Genomic DNA, 15398 nt, shown 5'->3' on the forward strand with positions numbered 1-15398 from the left:
AAAGGTAATTTGACAGTCCTGAAAAAGGTATCTTTCAGGCTAAACTTGAACTTTTCATCATGTAGACAAGCAATCTGGAGACATTCAGACATTTCAGTGAGTTTTATTTCAGTGAGTTTTATTTCAGTGAGTTTTATTATTTACTTTACAAAATCTGGGAAAGGAGGCAAGGATCCATATTTCTAGCTTCCCACTCCTCTCACAAGGTCAGGCTCAGTGTTAAATACTACTAATTTGCAAGCATTACTACAAAGCACATATTTTATTTAAGTATTTTTGAAAATTAAATGAATGGTTTTCCACACTTCCTTGTTTCAAATGAACCACTGCAAACAATACAATCCACAAAGAAAGTCGCAGCCAAAACCAAATTTCATCGATGTTACTGTTTGGCTATCATCAGCCTCCTGGATTTACTTTATTATTACAATAAAACATTAACTCAGCAGAATATTCTAATTCAGCAGATACTTTCCCTTCTGCGAGCTGATCCTGAGGGTTCAGCACTGCCTGTACTGTCAAAAGCCTGGACCCTGACCCAGCATTATATACCTGAAAGAAAAGAACTTTTGACCCCTTTCAACAGTCCTTCAAGTAGAGCAGGTTGTGAAAGCAGGAAAGGTATTTATTTAAACAGCACAGCAGTTTCCAAACCCTGGCTCTTTGTGACCACAGGGTGCCATTTGTTCCTGAGCGGGCAAGCAAAGCAACCTGTTCGTGCCAGTGTGAATCACAGTACTCCCTCCTCTTGAAAGCAGTCCCTCGAACAGAGCTCTGAACATTTATTTGGAGACGATGGGTCACACCTCAGATTTCCAAAGTTGCCCTGAGACACGTTATTAATAGTGAACACAGCACAGCAATTAGGCAGTATAACGAACCCAGCGCTTCATAAGGGAGCGATCGCCTAACACAGCAGGCAGAAAGCGAAGGCTCAGAAAGCCGTGTGCTCTGCGTTTCACAGGAGTGTAACAGCAGCGTAAACGTGCCACTCGGGAAGGAGGGACACGAAGGATCCGAGTGCAAAGGAAATGCCTCCAGGGCTATTTTTTTCCGGCGGCATTAAGTACCCTATGTCTTACAGACCTTCTCAGAAAGTTGCGAGCGTTCAGTTTTCTTGCCTAAGTAGAAGCGAGAGGTGAAAGCAAGAGCCGCCCCAAAGCGCTGCTCTGAAGGAAGAAACCATCCAGGGCAGTAAACACAGGGCACGAGTCAGCAAACTCAGGCCATCCTCAACTCCCTTATGAGACAACTACAGCACTTTTGGGAAGCCCAGGCATCCTCCATTCACTTGAACCCGCCCGGGGATCTCTCACCCCGGCGCAGCTCACCGACGGCGCCACCTCCTCACGCTCCCCGGTGCCGTCTCCGCGCACCAGCTGCCGTCTCACAGAATGCCGCCCCTTCCTCACGCAAACTCCGCCTGACGAGCTCCCCAGGATCCCACACAGCCCCACCGCTGTGCGCGAGGCACGGAACACCAGACCAGCCCTGCCCAGCCTCCCACGGGCTCCGACCCGGCCGGACCCGCTCCCCCCACCGCCGACCCGCGGCCCTTCCGGCCCGCCCCCCGGTATCCGGTCAGCCCCGCTCCGGGGAGGGCTGCGGTATAAAGGCCGGGATCGGCCCGCAGTCCTGTTCTCCATGTCGCGCTTCCTTCGCGGTACGCGGCCTCTCTGTTCCCTCAGGCGGAGTTGCCTTCGTTCTTCGGTCCGACAAGCGGAGGTACCCGGGGTGCTGTGGGGGGACGCCGGCGGGGGAGCACCCATGGGTGCCGGGCTCCTAGGGGTAGGCGGTGCTCAGCGTGGGGAGGGGGCGGCGAGCCTCTCCCTGCTTGCTGCTCCGAGCCGTTTGTGGGCTGGAGTCCGGTGTTAGACGGTGGGCCGGGAAGGACGGGAGGCTCAGGGTAGCGCGGAATCTTCCAGGGAAGGCATTGCCTGCCAGGTGCCTCGTCTCGGCTCACGGCACCGCTGCGTGTGCCGGGATTTCCTGCCCTCTGGATGCAGTGAGTGAATGCGTACCTGCCGGCATCTGCTCAGGTGGTTGTACCATCAGTTTTTTAACGCTTTCTCTATTAGCGGTGTATTGGAGCAACGTACGGTAAAAAAAAAAAGGAGGCTGACTTTTTTTTTTACACATTCTGATAGTGATATGACGGGGGGAATGGCTTTTAATTACAAGAGGGGAAACTCAGGTTAGATAGTAAGAAGAAATCCTTTACATAGTGAGACCCTGGTACAGCTGCCCTGAGAAGCTGTGGTGTCCCATCCCTGGAGATACTCAAGTCCAGGTTGGATGGAGTCCTACATAGCTGAGTTGGTGGAGAGCAGCCCTGACTATGGCAGGACTGGATGGGCTTTAAGGTCCCTTCCAACTCAAGCTGCTCCATGATAGTAGTCCCAGTTCTGTCCTTGCAGCTTGTGGGCACTGGTAGTCTGCAGGGGCTGCTCAGCTGACAGCATCAGCACCTGCACATACAAGTCTGTTTTGGAAACTCTCTGTGGCTGGAAAGCAATCTGACTGATAAGCTGTTGTGAAACCTCTTGAGACTTTGCTACTGCATAGAAGCCCTCCATACTTATGGGGGGGGGGGGGGGGAGGGAGGGAGAGAAGTATTAAAAGCAATGTGTGTCACCAGAATGACTGGTGAGGAAATGCAGGAATCTGCTTGTCCTATGTGTGCCAAAGGTATCTGTAGCTCATTCACCTGTAAATCTATTCCAACTTACGTGCTCCTATTTACTGCTGTCGGACCAGCCCTGTGCTGTGAGTTGGCAGAACAGGGCTGCAGGCCAGGCACGGGTAGGCTAAGGGAGGCACAGCCGAGGGAAGTGGTAAGCATCTCAGTGAGGGGTGTGGAGTTTGACAACCCCTATACCTAAACCAATTCTACTTCCCCAAGAGAAAACAAGTTCTCTGAGCTCTAGCATGTCTCTGCCCTGTATAAGCCTGATACCTGATCATATCGCTTACTAAATTGCTGACACACTCTGGTTTTAGGAACTGGTTTTAGATCAAACAGAATATTATATTCAGAAGGCTGTTACCTCCCTTGTGTTTTCTACAGGGATTAAGGACTCTTGCAGCTCTCTGTAACATTCGTATGTGTTCTGGAGATACTAATCTCCTTTCATGCCAATGAAGTATGTTACTGTTCACCCTTCTAAATTAACTTGGTGAAGTTAAACTCTGTAGCTGCATCTGCTTTGAAGACTTCCTACTTCTGTTTTAGACACAGCAAATAAACTGTAATGAAAAAATGTTATTTTTGATACCTGTGAAGTTTAGTAACACCTCTCCCATCTAGTTCTACCTTAGCTCAGATCTGTCATAGCTCTACAAATGTGAATGTCTACTGCAGGTAAAATCATTGCAGTATCTATGAAAATATTGTGCTGTAAAAAAATACTTAAATCAGTTTTACTACCCTACCTTTTCTGTGCTAGAACTTCTGTGTATACTTTGCATCATTTGAAAGGGAATTAGGAAGAGAAAATACTATACAACATGTCCTTCAGAAAGAGGAACTTGTTTCCTGACCCTCTTTGCTTTTTGATGTTTTTCTGTTACCAAAATTGATATGGAAACCATGTCCTAATGCTTGCACTGTAAAGCCTTCTGAACTAACTCACTCTCATCTTGCAGTTGTCTGTTCCTTCACAGCTATTGAGATGTTTGTCGTGTATCAAAACTTGATGCTCCTGACAATGTAAATTAAAATGCCACACTTTGCAGACTTTGCTCAGAGCTGCAGAGATATAAGTAACTTATCTCTAGGCAATTGTCAAACATGAGTATGTACCTAGATACCAGCGATAATAAAGATGTGATTGAATCAGGCACTTAGTGCTAAAAGTTGAAGTGTAAGCACTGCTAAGCTGTACCTTTAGCTCAAAAGGAAAGTACTAATCTTTTGCACCATAACTAAGTCAAAGATAAAAGCCTGCCTCAACCAAGGGCGTGCTTCTTGCGTAGCATTCATATGCTGGGGAATGGACTTAAATGCCTGCTCAGAGTTACTGTGGTAAGTATGGACTGTGTAGGTACACACATACTTGTGATTCAAGCCTGTTGATTTCTAATTGCCATGCATTTTGGCTTCAGATGTAGCAAAGGGCAACTGTTGCCTTTTTTTAAGGTGTCTATATTCTGTTGGAGCGGAGATGGAAAGCCATGATGTGAAGGGTGGAGAATTTTCAAAGCAAGTATTTCTTCCCTCTCCCAAATCACAAATCTCTTCTTGCATTTCTGGAAGAGAATAGGAACGCCCTCAAGATAATACAGAAACAGAGTAGGTGAGTCAGACATGCAGACATAAGGCCATGTACTCTCTAGGCTGCTTCTGAGTTCAAAATACTTAGAATAGATTGGAAAATGCTTTTCTGTTTGGAATTGTTGATGTTTGCATTATTTTCAATCAGATATCAGAAAAAATAGCCTCAAGATGAACTTCTTCCTGGAGCTGCTCAAAGTCATTGGACTTTCAACATATTACATGCTGGAATCACTGGTGTTTTTGTTTGTGCCTAAACGTAAGAAGAATGTGAGTGGCGAAATAGTATTAATAACAGGAGCAGGAAGTGGAATTGGAAGACTCTTATCCTTAAAATTTGCCAAACTTGGAGCCACACTGGTTCTTTGGGACATTAATCAAGACGGACTCCAGGAGACGTGCAGATTGGCTGAAGAAAACGGAGCAGTAAGAATTCATTCTTACATCTGTGACTGCAGCAAAAGGGAGGAAGTCTACAGAGTAGCAGATCAGGTAAAGTATCTCACTTGCAGCTTTGACGCTATTCTGAGGTGTTGGTGATCTATGATACACTTTAGCCATGTCAAGTCAAGAAAATGTTTCATTTGACTTACTACATATACTACCTGTTTTAAGAATACTGGTTCTTAGAGTTGACTTTCGTACCTTTGTCCTTTAAAAATAAAAAGAGCTGGTTCTCTTTCAGTGACAAATTTCAGCTGAGTGGCTTTGCATTTGTGCAGCACTTGCTGGTGAAGTACACAGAGACAACTTACTGAAATTAAAGCAGTATTTCAAGTTCTAGAAACATTTTACAAAAAGTAAACCCTGAAGATTGTACCTTGTGAGAAGGATTAATGACTTTGGTCAACTTAGGCTAGATCCCTGGCTGTGAATAGACTTTTGCAAGTGCACGTGAACAGAATTAATAAATAGAACTTGAAGGCTTTGTTAGGATGCTTTCTAAAGAGCTCTGTAAATACGGCTTGTGGCTAGATATCTTGGGCAGGACTTGTAGAAGTGCCAAAAGCTAGAACTCCCTAACAGTTTCCATTATAACCTGCTCTCATTTGCTTAAAATGTTGCTAAACTTAAGTGCAGTTCTAAGGACCTGAGGGCTGATGCTTCAGTACCATGGAGAAAAGCAGCAGCAGAACCTTTCTGGACAAGCAGAGGATGTAGCTACGTGTGTAGAGTAGATTGAGGATGATAAAAATGGGGAGATGGGAGCAAGGAGGTGGTAAAGGGGTCTTGTAACCACACAGTGCAGGATTGCTCACTTTACAATATTCTGTCAGAAGTTCACTAACAGCTGAACCACAGGGAAGAAAACAGACTCCCACCACTGTTGTTTTAGATACAGCATGTCCTCCTAATGTAGAACCACACTCAAAGTGTTCTTATTAGCAGCAAGACCTTAGTATTAATCAGTGCTTGATGCTGCTGTTCATTTAGTACTGTGTAGTAGATCCTGGCTCAGTGTGCTTCCTCAATTTTTGCAAGATGAGGCAGAACTGTTCCACAGTTTAGTTTGTTTGCTTGTTTTCGCCTGTGGTTCAGCTACACACATAGTAGCTTGGAGTGGTGCAAGATGATAGTGAAATAAATTCATGCAGGCAGTATGGAACGTTGTTTAGCATGGTGTATTTCCTGGAATCTCAATGTCAAAATGAAATGCAACTGATCCTTAACTACCTGCTCTGGGTACTTCATCAGCCACACAGAAATCAGAAAACATTTCAGTAGGAAGAAAAACAAAAAGTGCTGGGTGTGTGATGTCCTTATGAATTTCCTGTACCAACAAAGACAGCTTTTGGTGTTGAGAGCTACGGCTTAAGACGTGTTCAAAGTGTCCCTGTTGCACCACCACCCCCAAAAGGAATTTGGCCTTCTCTGACTTAACTCCTTTACTTAGAGTTTAGCTTAACATTAGGCATTTGGGGCTTTGAAAGAGGGAAGTAACTTTTATGGCTTTTTGATCTCCTATTTGGGAGGAAACAGCCTTTTTCTCATTATGAGATTATGAATTGCATATGGGCTCACACTTGCTTCAAGATCCTCTTGCGTGTTACTGCTTTGCTTATGCTCTATTTTGATTTTTGTTGTTACTGATTGCTTGTCAATGTGACTGTTTTTACTTTTGTATGAACCTTCTTTGCTTTTGCTCCCCTGCACAGCAGAAGCAAGTTTCTCAGTGGTGTTTTCTGCTCCCAAATACACATCCAGTGAACTTTTCCCACCTTGTAGGAAGTTATGGGAGATGGGTTTTGTCCAGGGAAGGCAGGCATTTTGGGATGCTCTCTGCGGTTCACAGGAATACAGCCAAGCATCTATATGTAAAGCTATAAATGAAATACAGCAACAAACAGGAAAGGGTGCTCATGCTTGATAAAGATGCTTAACCAGGTCAGCAGTTTGCATAATTTTCAGCTTACCTAGGCCTAAAACAAACACCTGAAGTATCCTTTCCTGCTCTGCATAATGGAGGGGCTTATAATTCTGGAAAGATGACATTCCCTGCCCCCTTAATTAGAATACTCAGTAGAGGTGTCCTGTTCTGAGAGAAGAATGTGGGAGCCTGGTCTGAGTGTCCTGGCTCTCTGACTTGTGTGGGGTAGCTGTGAGGAGGGAACCAGAACAGCCAGGTGTGTGAGCAAGGAGCTGTTACGTCTAGTTAGTAGTTGTTGAACAGCTGAAGTGTATGGGTTGCATCAAGGCACTCAAGTCTGCTTTGAATGCTATCCGAAGTGTGAATGTATTTTGGAAAGCTTGGTAGAGACAGCTGTTCTTTAACAGGAATAAAGGAAGAGGTCGCTTAGGTTTTTTACCCCTAGTAAGAAATCCATTGAGACTGTTATTTGCTGCCTTCTCACAGTATTTTTCATCTTCACCTTAGGGGAATGCCCCAGGTACCACCTTATGAACATCCCCCAGCTCTGTACATGCTTTTGCATGCGAAAGCAGCATGACTGCTCGTTCAGGTATTTATTTGCCCCAAAGGGTAGGCCAGGGGAGTGAGTCTGTGCTTCCAGGTTTGCAAAGATGATCAGATGTGAGGCAGTGCTACTGCATCATTTGCCAGTGATTCCGGGTCTCTCTGAGTTCCCACAGTTGTTAACTTGTGATGGGGCTGTGTGCTCCTGTTAGTGACTAGACCAACTTGTCCAAGGCTGCATGCAGAGATTATGTAGCACTGCTCCAGGAATACTTGAATTGTTATCTGATGACCCTCTGGGAGGAGTATGACTGAGGTAGAAGGAGGGCTTTGGCTTATAGAGTGAAATAAAAGCTATTCCATATAATCCCAAAAAGACTGCTTTTTTTTTTTTTTTTTTTTTTTTTTTTTTTTTTAAATCTATGCCTTTTAACAAACATGGAAATAGTCAAATAAGTGCAGAGACAACAAGGCTGTTAAGGGGATAAGCATTACATTTAAACCCTTGCTCTCAGACAAGCTATCCTTTGTGGTCTCCTCATCCTCTGTTCAGTTGCTGTATTTGTACAGCATAGGACATCTCATTGAGAAATGAGTTTTCTATGATCTGGAACTCAATGGCCGGGGGCATAAGAAGAAGGTGCTTTTCCTAAGCTACTCTCCAGCGGAGTTTTACCACTTGATCTGGAAGCTACAAATTAAACAAAAATAGGGAACTTGCCTCCTGTTTCCTGGATAGCAGAGATGAGTGAATGATACTTGAAATACCACACTAAATATTTTAATTCTCCTTCTATGAAAACTGGTACAACACCTTGATGATCTCAGCTGGCCTGTAGCTGTACTGTCAGGTTAGTAGACTCTCATTCTGGAGCTGAAATGAGAACCATGCTTCCACTTACTGAGCTAAATTATTTTTTAGCCAACTAATTTTCTGGAACCATTTCAAAAGGTTTCTGGCTCAGTGTTACAATCAAAGCAAATATTCTACAAACAAACTGCTTGTTGTGTGCTGCCCCAGAAGGCTTTTGAGGTTTTTGCATTCTGTGAAAGCATGTGTTTTTCACTCCTCCACCTAAACTGTAGATACACAAATAAATAATAATAATAAAATAAACACCTTCATTTGGTAAGAGAAACTGTTAAATTCCTGATCTATGAAATTGCTTGAAGCAGTCAAGCTATTTGAATAAAGGAAAAGGCTGTAATATGGAAAATAATTTTATAAGCTGTCTTTCTCACTGCTTATGCACATATGGGATATTTCTAATGAAAAATGACTTTGCCCATTCTAACCCTAATGTGCTGAGGGAGAGAACTCTGATCCTCAAGAAGGGTGCAAGGAGGTCTGGTTTAATAGGAAAGCTCTTGTTGTGTACAAGTGAAGGTATGGCTAGTGGAGAAGCTGCAATGTAATACTTGCAATTGCATAACACTGGCATTCAGAAGAAATGGAACCTGTGCTGAACAGCACAGTGAGCTCTGAAATGTCTGAAATACCATGATGCAATTAAGCAGCTGCTGTCCTATACAATGGTAAAGATAAAATCCTGGGTTGTTTGGACATGGGCAACTTGTGTTACCAGCAAGTAACCCTCTTTTCCTTCTCTTCACTAGAAGACCAGTGGTGTGAAAGCTAGTTTCAGTTCTGAAGCCGTATGGCAGCACTGCTTCTGAATACAAGTAACTCTGGAATATGTAAGAGGATTTGAGTATAGAGGAAATCTCACAAGTGAGGTTAGTTTTAGCTATTAGTTTAGCTATTATGGCCCTCATGTAGGTTTTGGTGGACTGATTCCGTTTACTTGGCATGAGGACTTACATACTGTGCTTGCAGCATGGTACAGAAATGGTCTTAAATACAGAATTGCCTGTTGGTTTTGAGATGGGTTTAATGTAGGAAAGTACTTATATTAGTAAAGGTCTCTGTAGTAGGGATTTATCTGGAACAGTCACAGTGAGAACTGTAGTTCTCTGAAAGCAGACACCTACATGGAGCCATGAGCTGCTGGGCTCCAAAGTCCAGGGGTGAGCTCAGGCCTAAATAGGCATCAAGTGGGAAAGTGTAGGAACCCATAGTATTTGGATCTGTAACAAGAACAATACATTCAGCTTGGTTGAGATGTGTGATGCTTCTATTTCTTATATTATTATGTATAAAATTCAGAAAGCGTGCTTTATATTTATTGCATAATAACTCAAGACTTTCTGTTGTAGGTTAAGAAAGAAGTTGGTGATGTCAGCATCCTAGTCAACAATGCTGGCATTGTCACTGGAAGGAGCTTTATTGAATCTCCAGATTCACTTGTGGAAAAAACTATGGAAGTGAACGCAATGGCACACTTTTGGGTAATGCTGTTCTTGTACATACACACATAAACATCCTATCCTCCTGACATGTTTTCAGTATTAATTTTGCCATTTGGAATTGAGTAAAATATGCAGAAGTTGAGTCAGAAATGATACAAGAAATTATTTTCTATGCCGTGGAGTATGTGAAATAAAAGGTGAGGAATGGATCTTTTAGGAACTTCTAGGTAGCTAAATGGGAGAAAAACTGCTTAGTATTTAGAAATGCTTTTAAGAACTGAAGTTTGTCATTCTGTTAAATTCTTAAGCTAAGCAGATACTATATCCCTCAATATTCATTGATGTGAAACAGGTCCAGTTTAGAAGTTGCTGCTCTAGCAACAGAAGTGTTGAATTCTGTTGTAATTTTAGTTACTTTGTGGTTATGATAGTTATTGTAAGGAATACCACATGTCCAGTCAGTGTGCTTACACTAAATAAGTGGGGCTTTTGTCCAAAATGAGTGACTTAATGTGCTTTTCCTCCTTTCAGGGGAGAAGGGCCATCTATGCTGTGTTCTTACCATAAAGAATTGTAAATTAGACATTAAAACATGCTTCCGTTTCTTTATAAATAAATTTAACCACAAAGATTAAGTAAACTTAAAAGGAAGATGTGAAATTCAAATTTTTGCCATTTTACAAAATTTTGTATTGAGTCTTCAGTCTTCATTTGAAACAAAATACTGCTGAGCTTTAAGGTAAAAGCAGTTTTACAGCTAGCTGAAGATGCATTTTTTGCTTTCAGCAAGTTGTCATCTGTCTACAGTGTTGAGAAAATGGGACTGGTTGGACATGGAACATCCCAGCTTAGTTTAGTGTTCAAACAACAAATTCCTATTTTTTTCCCCTCTCTTGTATAATAGGCAGGAAGTTCTCACTAAGAATCATAGAATCACTAAGGTTGGAAAAGACCTAAAAGATCACCCAGTCCAACCGTTCACCTATTCCCAATAGCTCCTACTAAACCATGTCCCTCAACGCAACATCCAGCCTTTCCTTGAACACCCCCAGGCTCGGTGATTCCACCACCTCCCTGGGCAGTCCATTCCAGTGCCTGACCACCCTTTCTGAAAAGTAATACTTCCTCATGTCCAGCCTGAATCTCCCCTGGCGTAGCTTGAAACCATTCCCCCTGGTCCTATCCCTAATGACACGAGAGAAGAGGCCGACCCCCAGCTCACTACAACCTCCCTTCAGGAAGTTATAGAGAGCAATAAGGTCTCCCCTGAGCCTCCTCTTCTCCAGGCTGAACATTCCCAGCTCCTTCAGCCTCTCCTCATATGGCCTGTGTTCCAGACCCCTCACCAGCTTCGTTGCCCTTCTTTGAACACGTTCCAGGGCCTCAATATCTTTCTTGCAGTGAGGGGCCCAAAACTGGACACAGTACTCGAGGTGCGGCCTCACGAGTGCTGAATATAGGGGAACAATCACCTCTCTGCTCCTGCTTGCAACACTGTTTCTGATGCAAGCCAGGATGCCATTGGCCTTCTTGGCCACCTGGGCACACTGTCGGCTCATGTTCAGCCGAGCATCAATCAATACCCCCAGGTCCATTTCCTCTACGCAGTCCTCCAGCCACACCGCCCCAAGCCTGTAGCGTCGCCTGGGGTTGTTGTGGCCGAAGTGCAGGACCCGGCATTTGGCCTTGTTGAAACTCATTCCATTGGCTCCAGCCCAGCTCTCCAGCCTGTCCAGATCCCTCTGTAGGGCCTCGCCACCCCCAGGCAGATCCACACTTCCAGCCAATTTAGTGTCATCTGCGAATTTACTGAGGGTGCACTCGATGCCCTCATCGAGGTCATCAATAAAGATATTGAAGAGGACAGGCCCCAGCACCGACCCCTGCGGAACACCACTCACGACCGGTCGCCAGCTGGATTTGACTCCATTCACCACCACTCTCTGTGCCCGGCCCTCCAGCCAGCTCCTTACCCAGCACAGAGTGTACCCATCCAAGCCTCTGGCTGCCAGCTTCTGCAGGAGAATGCTGTGGGAGACAGTGTCAAAGGCTTTGCTGAAGTCTAGGTAGACCACATCAACAGCCTTTCCTTCATCCACCAGATGGGTCACTAGATCATAGAAGGAGATCAGGTTGGTCAAACAGGACCTGCCCTTCATAAACCCATGCTGGCTAGGCCTGATCAAAGAGTGCAGGCAGAATTTCTCTACAAATAACACCTTTGGAATATTATAGCAAGTACTTCACTTACTAAAATGTTTCATTGCAACTCTGACTTACGTTGCAGACTTATAAAGCCTTCCTTCCAGCAATGATAGCTTCTAACCATGGACACTTGGTTAGCATTGCAAGCACAGCAGGACTGATTGGAGTCAACCGTCTTGCAGGTAGGCTATTAAAGCTGATGTCTGTTTAGTTAAACCAATTAGTTTGATTTAAGCCCAGCAATCTACACTCATGAAAGAAGTCCTAACTTTGAGTCTCTGGGTTGTTGTATATAAAGTAAAGCAAACAGTGATACTTTCAAACCAGCTGACCTTAGACATTTTGTTGAAAAAGTTTTCCGGATGCTCAGCAGTGCTGTGAAACAGGCTTTTCTAGCAAGGCAGTAAAAGCATCCAGGAGCTTCATATGAACTTTGAAAACTGAGCACTTGTATGTTATTGAAATTGACCTACAGACATTTGGTAGCTTAGAGGCAACTTTCTTTGCAGATATGTTCTCAAGCTATGCAGCGTCCTGTATTGACTTCCCAACTCAAACTGTTACTAAAATCCAATGTAATACAGTGGTAGTTGCACAGTATCTCATTTTGCATTCTCTTCTCCATTCACTGAGGAGAACCTACTCAGTGTTGAGATTACAGCAGACTCAGAAGGAATTCCTGCAAAGTGCATGCAAATGAGGAAAAGGAAAATGAAATAAGTGGCATAAAAGAAATCTAGCTTCAAGATAGTGATAATGAAAACAAATAGAGCTGCAAGCTGAAAACACTTTGGAGAGTCTTGAAATTCTAGGTTTGAGACTGAAGAAACCGATTTAATGAAGTTATGTTTTCATGCCGGTCCTTATCATCTGCTGTTAGCAGATTAGTGACTAGGAAGGTGATACATGCAGAGATGTGATGAGAAACCCTCTGTCTGCCAGTCCACACCAACAGCTGATTTAGAAGAGGGAAAGTAAAAGAATGAGTCGCATCAAAAGCAAGTTTTACTAGTAGCCTATGAAATTGCTTCTTACTCTGTTGTTACAGGATAGTAATTTCCTGGGAGTAGCACATGCACATCGTATCTATACCATTCTGTAGTGCTGCTGTTTGTTTACTTACTAAAGCACAGAGTTGTTCCTGTTCTCTGTCAAAAACTGGGACTCACTTTTTCAATAAGGTTTCATAAATTGTTTAACTGCAATTACTGTTATATTTGTTTTACAGATTACTGTGCAAGTAAGTTTGCAGCCGTCGGTTTTGCAGAGTCCATTAGTTACGAGATGAAAGTTCTGGGAAAGACTGGTGTTAAAACCACAACTGTATGTCCTTACTTCATAAACACGGGGATGTTCGATGGCTGCAGTACCAGGTAAGCTTCTGTGATGTTGTTATGCAATCTGAACGTGTGGTCTTGTTTCTTTTACGACACTTACAAGCTAGACTTTGCCCTGCTTGTGTTGTTTCAGGGCCTCTCAAGGATGATATGCTATCTAGTGACTAGGCAATGTATGTGGCAAAGCTTTCAGTACTTCAATATTCATTTAAGCTGAAGCATAAAACGTAATTGATGTCCCTTCCCCTGTTTCATTCCTTTGTGGAAGTCAAATGCTTCAGTTGTCCTATCTGGTTTCCTTCATTCACCTCCTGAAGTCACTGGCATAGCTTTGCTCAGTACACTTATAAAAACACAAAATTCAGGAGCCAAATAAAAGGCTAGAGTGTCTTAATACATAGCTCTCTCTTGTGAGGGAGACAAAGGAAAAGTAACAACCACCCCTTTCCCTCTTTAGGCTAACATAAAAAAGGTTTGCTGCTTCATATGATTTATGGTATTTCTCTTTTAATTATCTGCAAGAATTGATACCTTCTTGAATAAAATGTCAATCTAAAGAAATCTGTATTAAAATAAACATCCTCCCCTCTAGGTGGCCGTTTCTGCTCCCCATTTTAGACCCAGGCTATGTGGCTGAAAAGATAATGACTGCTATTCGACGAGACCAAGAAATTTTGGTACTACCACGCAATTTGTATTTCTTCTTTGCTTTGAAATAGTAAGTTGTGTTCTTCCTTCTTTACCTCTCTTTTTTTCTATCTAAGCTGAAAATGTTTTGACTAAAAACACCAACTAGACTACTCCTGTGCAGCGTGAATGCTCATTCAGTTCTCCACATTTCTGGAGTTTTCTTAGTTTCTAGGGGTTGGTTCTACACAAAACAATGTCAGAAATGTGTGACTGGCTTGCTGCCTCTGCTGGGGTGCAGTGTTACTGTGGGCTGTAGAAACTGGGCCTGCTCCTAAGGAAATGCATCACTGGAATCTTTGGCCCAGCATTAGGGCATGTCTGTCTCCTGCAAGCCAGGCTGGTGAACTGATTTAAGGTAATGACTAAGGCAGCAAAATGAGTGTAACCTGTATTTTGTGAGCACTGGTGGAACTATGTAAGAGATTATAATTTCTTTGCAAGTATTAGCCATGTGAAGTGACTTCTGTGATTTCTGTATAAGGTACAAAAATCTTCTGAGATCTGTTTCTTCTGCCTTGCAGTATCCTACCAGTGAAAGTAGGCGTTCTCCTTGCGGACTTTGCTGGAGCCCTCCATTTCATGGATAGCTTCAAAGGCCGCACGAAGAAGGACTGAAAATTGCACAAAACTCAGCAACTGAAAAGCAGACATTGTTAAAGGTAGTGGTGGGAAAGGTCTGCTTCTCTAGCAGCTGTGAACTTAAGGTGCCTCACTTCTACTTAATAACATTTTTAAGGAAATTGATTTTAATTAGCTCTTAATCAACAGCTTTCATGTGAGCTTTTTTTATCCAATGCACTGATTTCTTTTTCCCTCATTATGGAAGTAGGAAAATTGAAATGCATTCCTTTGGTAATATCTGTTATAATGCCTTAAATATCATTCTGCTTCACAAACCAGTAATTAGCAGTTTGAGGGGAGATAATCTCAGGACTCACAGGTGTGTCTATGGATGTCATGGGGAACAAAAGAATGTAAATGACATTTGTGCTGCTAATTGACTTCTTGTCTAATTTATTTTAAAAGCTAATACTATGCCTGCAACTTTGCAATGAAATCTTTATATGAGTGCAATATTTTAGGAACAATTTTAACTTTTCATCTCCTATGTAGAGCTTGTAGCTACAAAGCATAATACTACCAGTAGAGATGGGATGTCAAACATCTTGCCAAGCAAGACAACAGAAATACCTTTGCTACTAAAACCAAAGGTATTACATGGTGTAATTAGGGCTTCTCCTGGGACTGTTTCAGAAAGGAATTATGCTGTGTGAATAGTGAATAGGTTCACTAGAACTACAGCTTGAGTAACAGCAGAATGTTTTGCTCCTGAATTGGGAAGCAGGCTGTCTTCTATCTACAGAGACTTGTTTTATTTGCCTTTTCTCTTAGGACTATTCTCAGGTATGCTGTGGAGGAGGCCTTGTCCTTTTTGACAATGACCACTTAGAGGCCCCCTCCAACCTGACTTTCATTAAACCCTCACAAAAAAAAAGAAAAAGGAAGATTATATATTATGCTATTTATATATATGCTGGTTAAACCAATCTCATGTCACAGTATTCCACTGGCAATTGGCAATGCCTACAAACTAAGACTATATATGCTTTAGCATGAAATTAACTGCAGACAGCATGGAGAAAAGGGTGATCGGGGGTTGGACTCAATG

General features: G+C 43.0%; 1 protein-coding gene across 2 annotated transcripts; it reads left to right on the top strand.

The window, feature by feature from the left end:
• Window positions 1-1592: 1592 nt before the first annotated feature.
• Window positions 1593-15316, top strand: LOC125691044 (epidermal retinol dehydrogenase 2-like). Of its 2 annotated transcripts, none has more exons than XM_048939951.1 (7): window positions 1593-1725; window positions 4422-4765; window positions 9405-9536; window positions 11785-11884; window positions 12931-13075; window positions 13632-13757; window positions 14251-15316. In XM_048939951.1, exons 2-7 carry the CDS (start codon window positions 4445-4447, stop codon window positions 14342-14344), a joined length of 918 nt encoding a protein of 305 aa, XP_048795908.1. In that variant the 5' UTR covers window positions 1593-1725; window positions 4422-4444; the 3' UTR covers window positions 14345-15316. The 2 variants fall into 2 exon arrangements, with proteins under 2 accessions (XP_048795908.1, XP_048795909.1); XM_048939952.1 differs by lacking the exon at window positions 1593-1725 and adding an exon at window positions 4181-4295.
• Window positions 15317-15398: the final 82 nt, after the last annotated feature.

This window comes from Lagopus muta, chromosome 3 (genome assembly GCF_023343835.1).
Source record: "Lagopus muta isolate bLagMut1 chromosome 3, bLagMut1 primary, whole genome shotgun sequence".
In the NCBI taxonomy this organism is placed as follows: Eukaryota; Metazoa; Chordata; class Aves; order Galliformes; family Phasianidae; genus Lagopus; species Lagopus muta.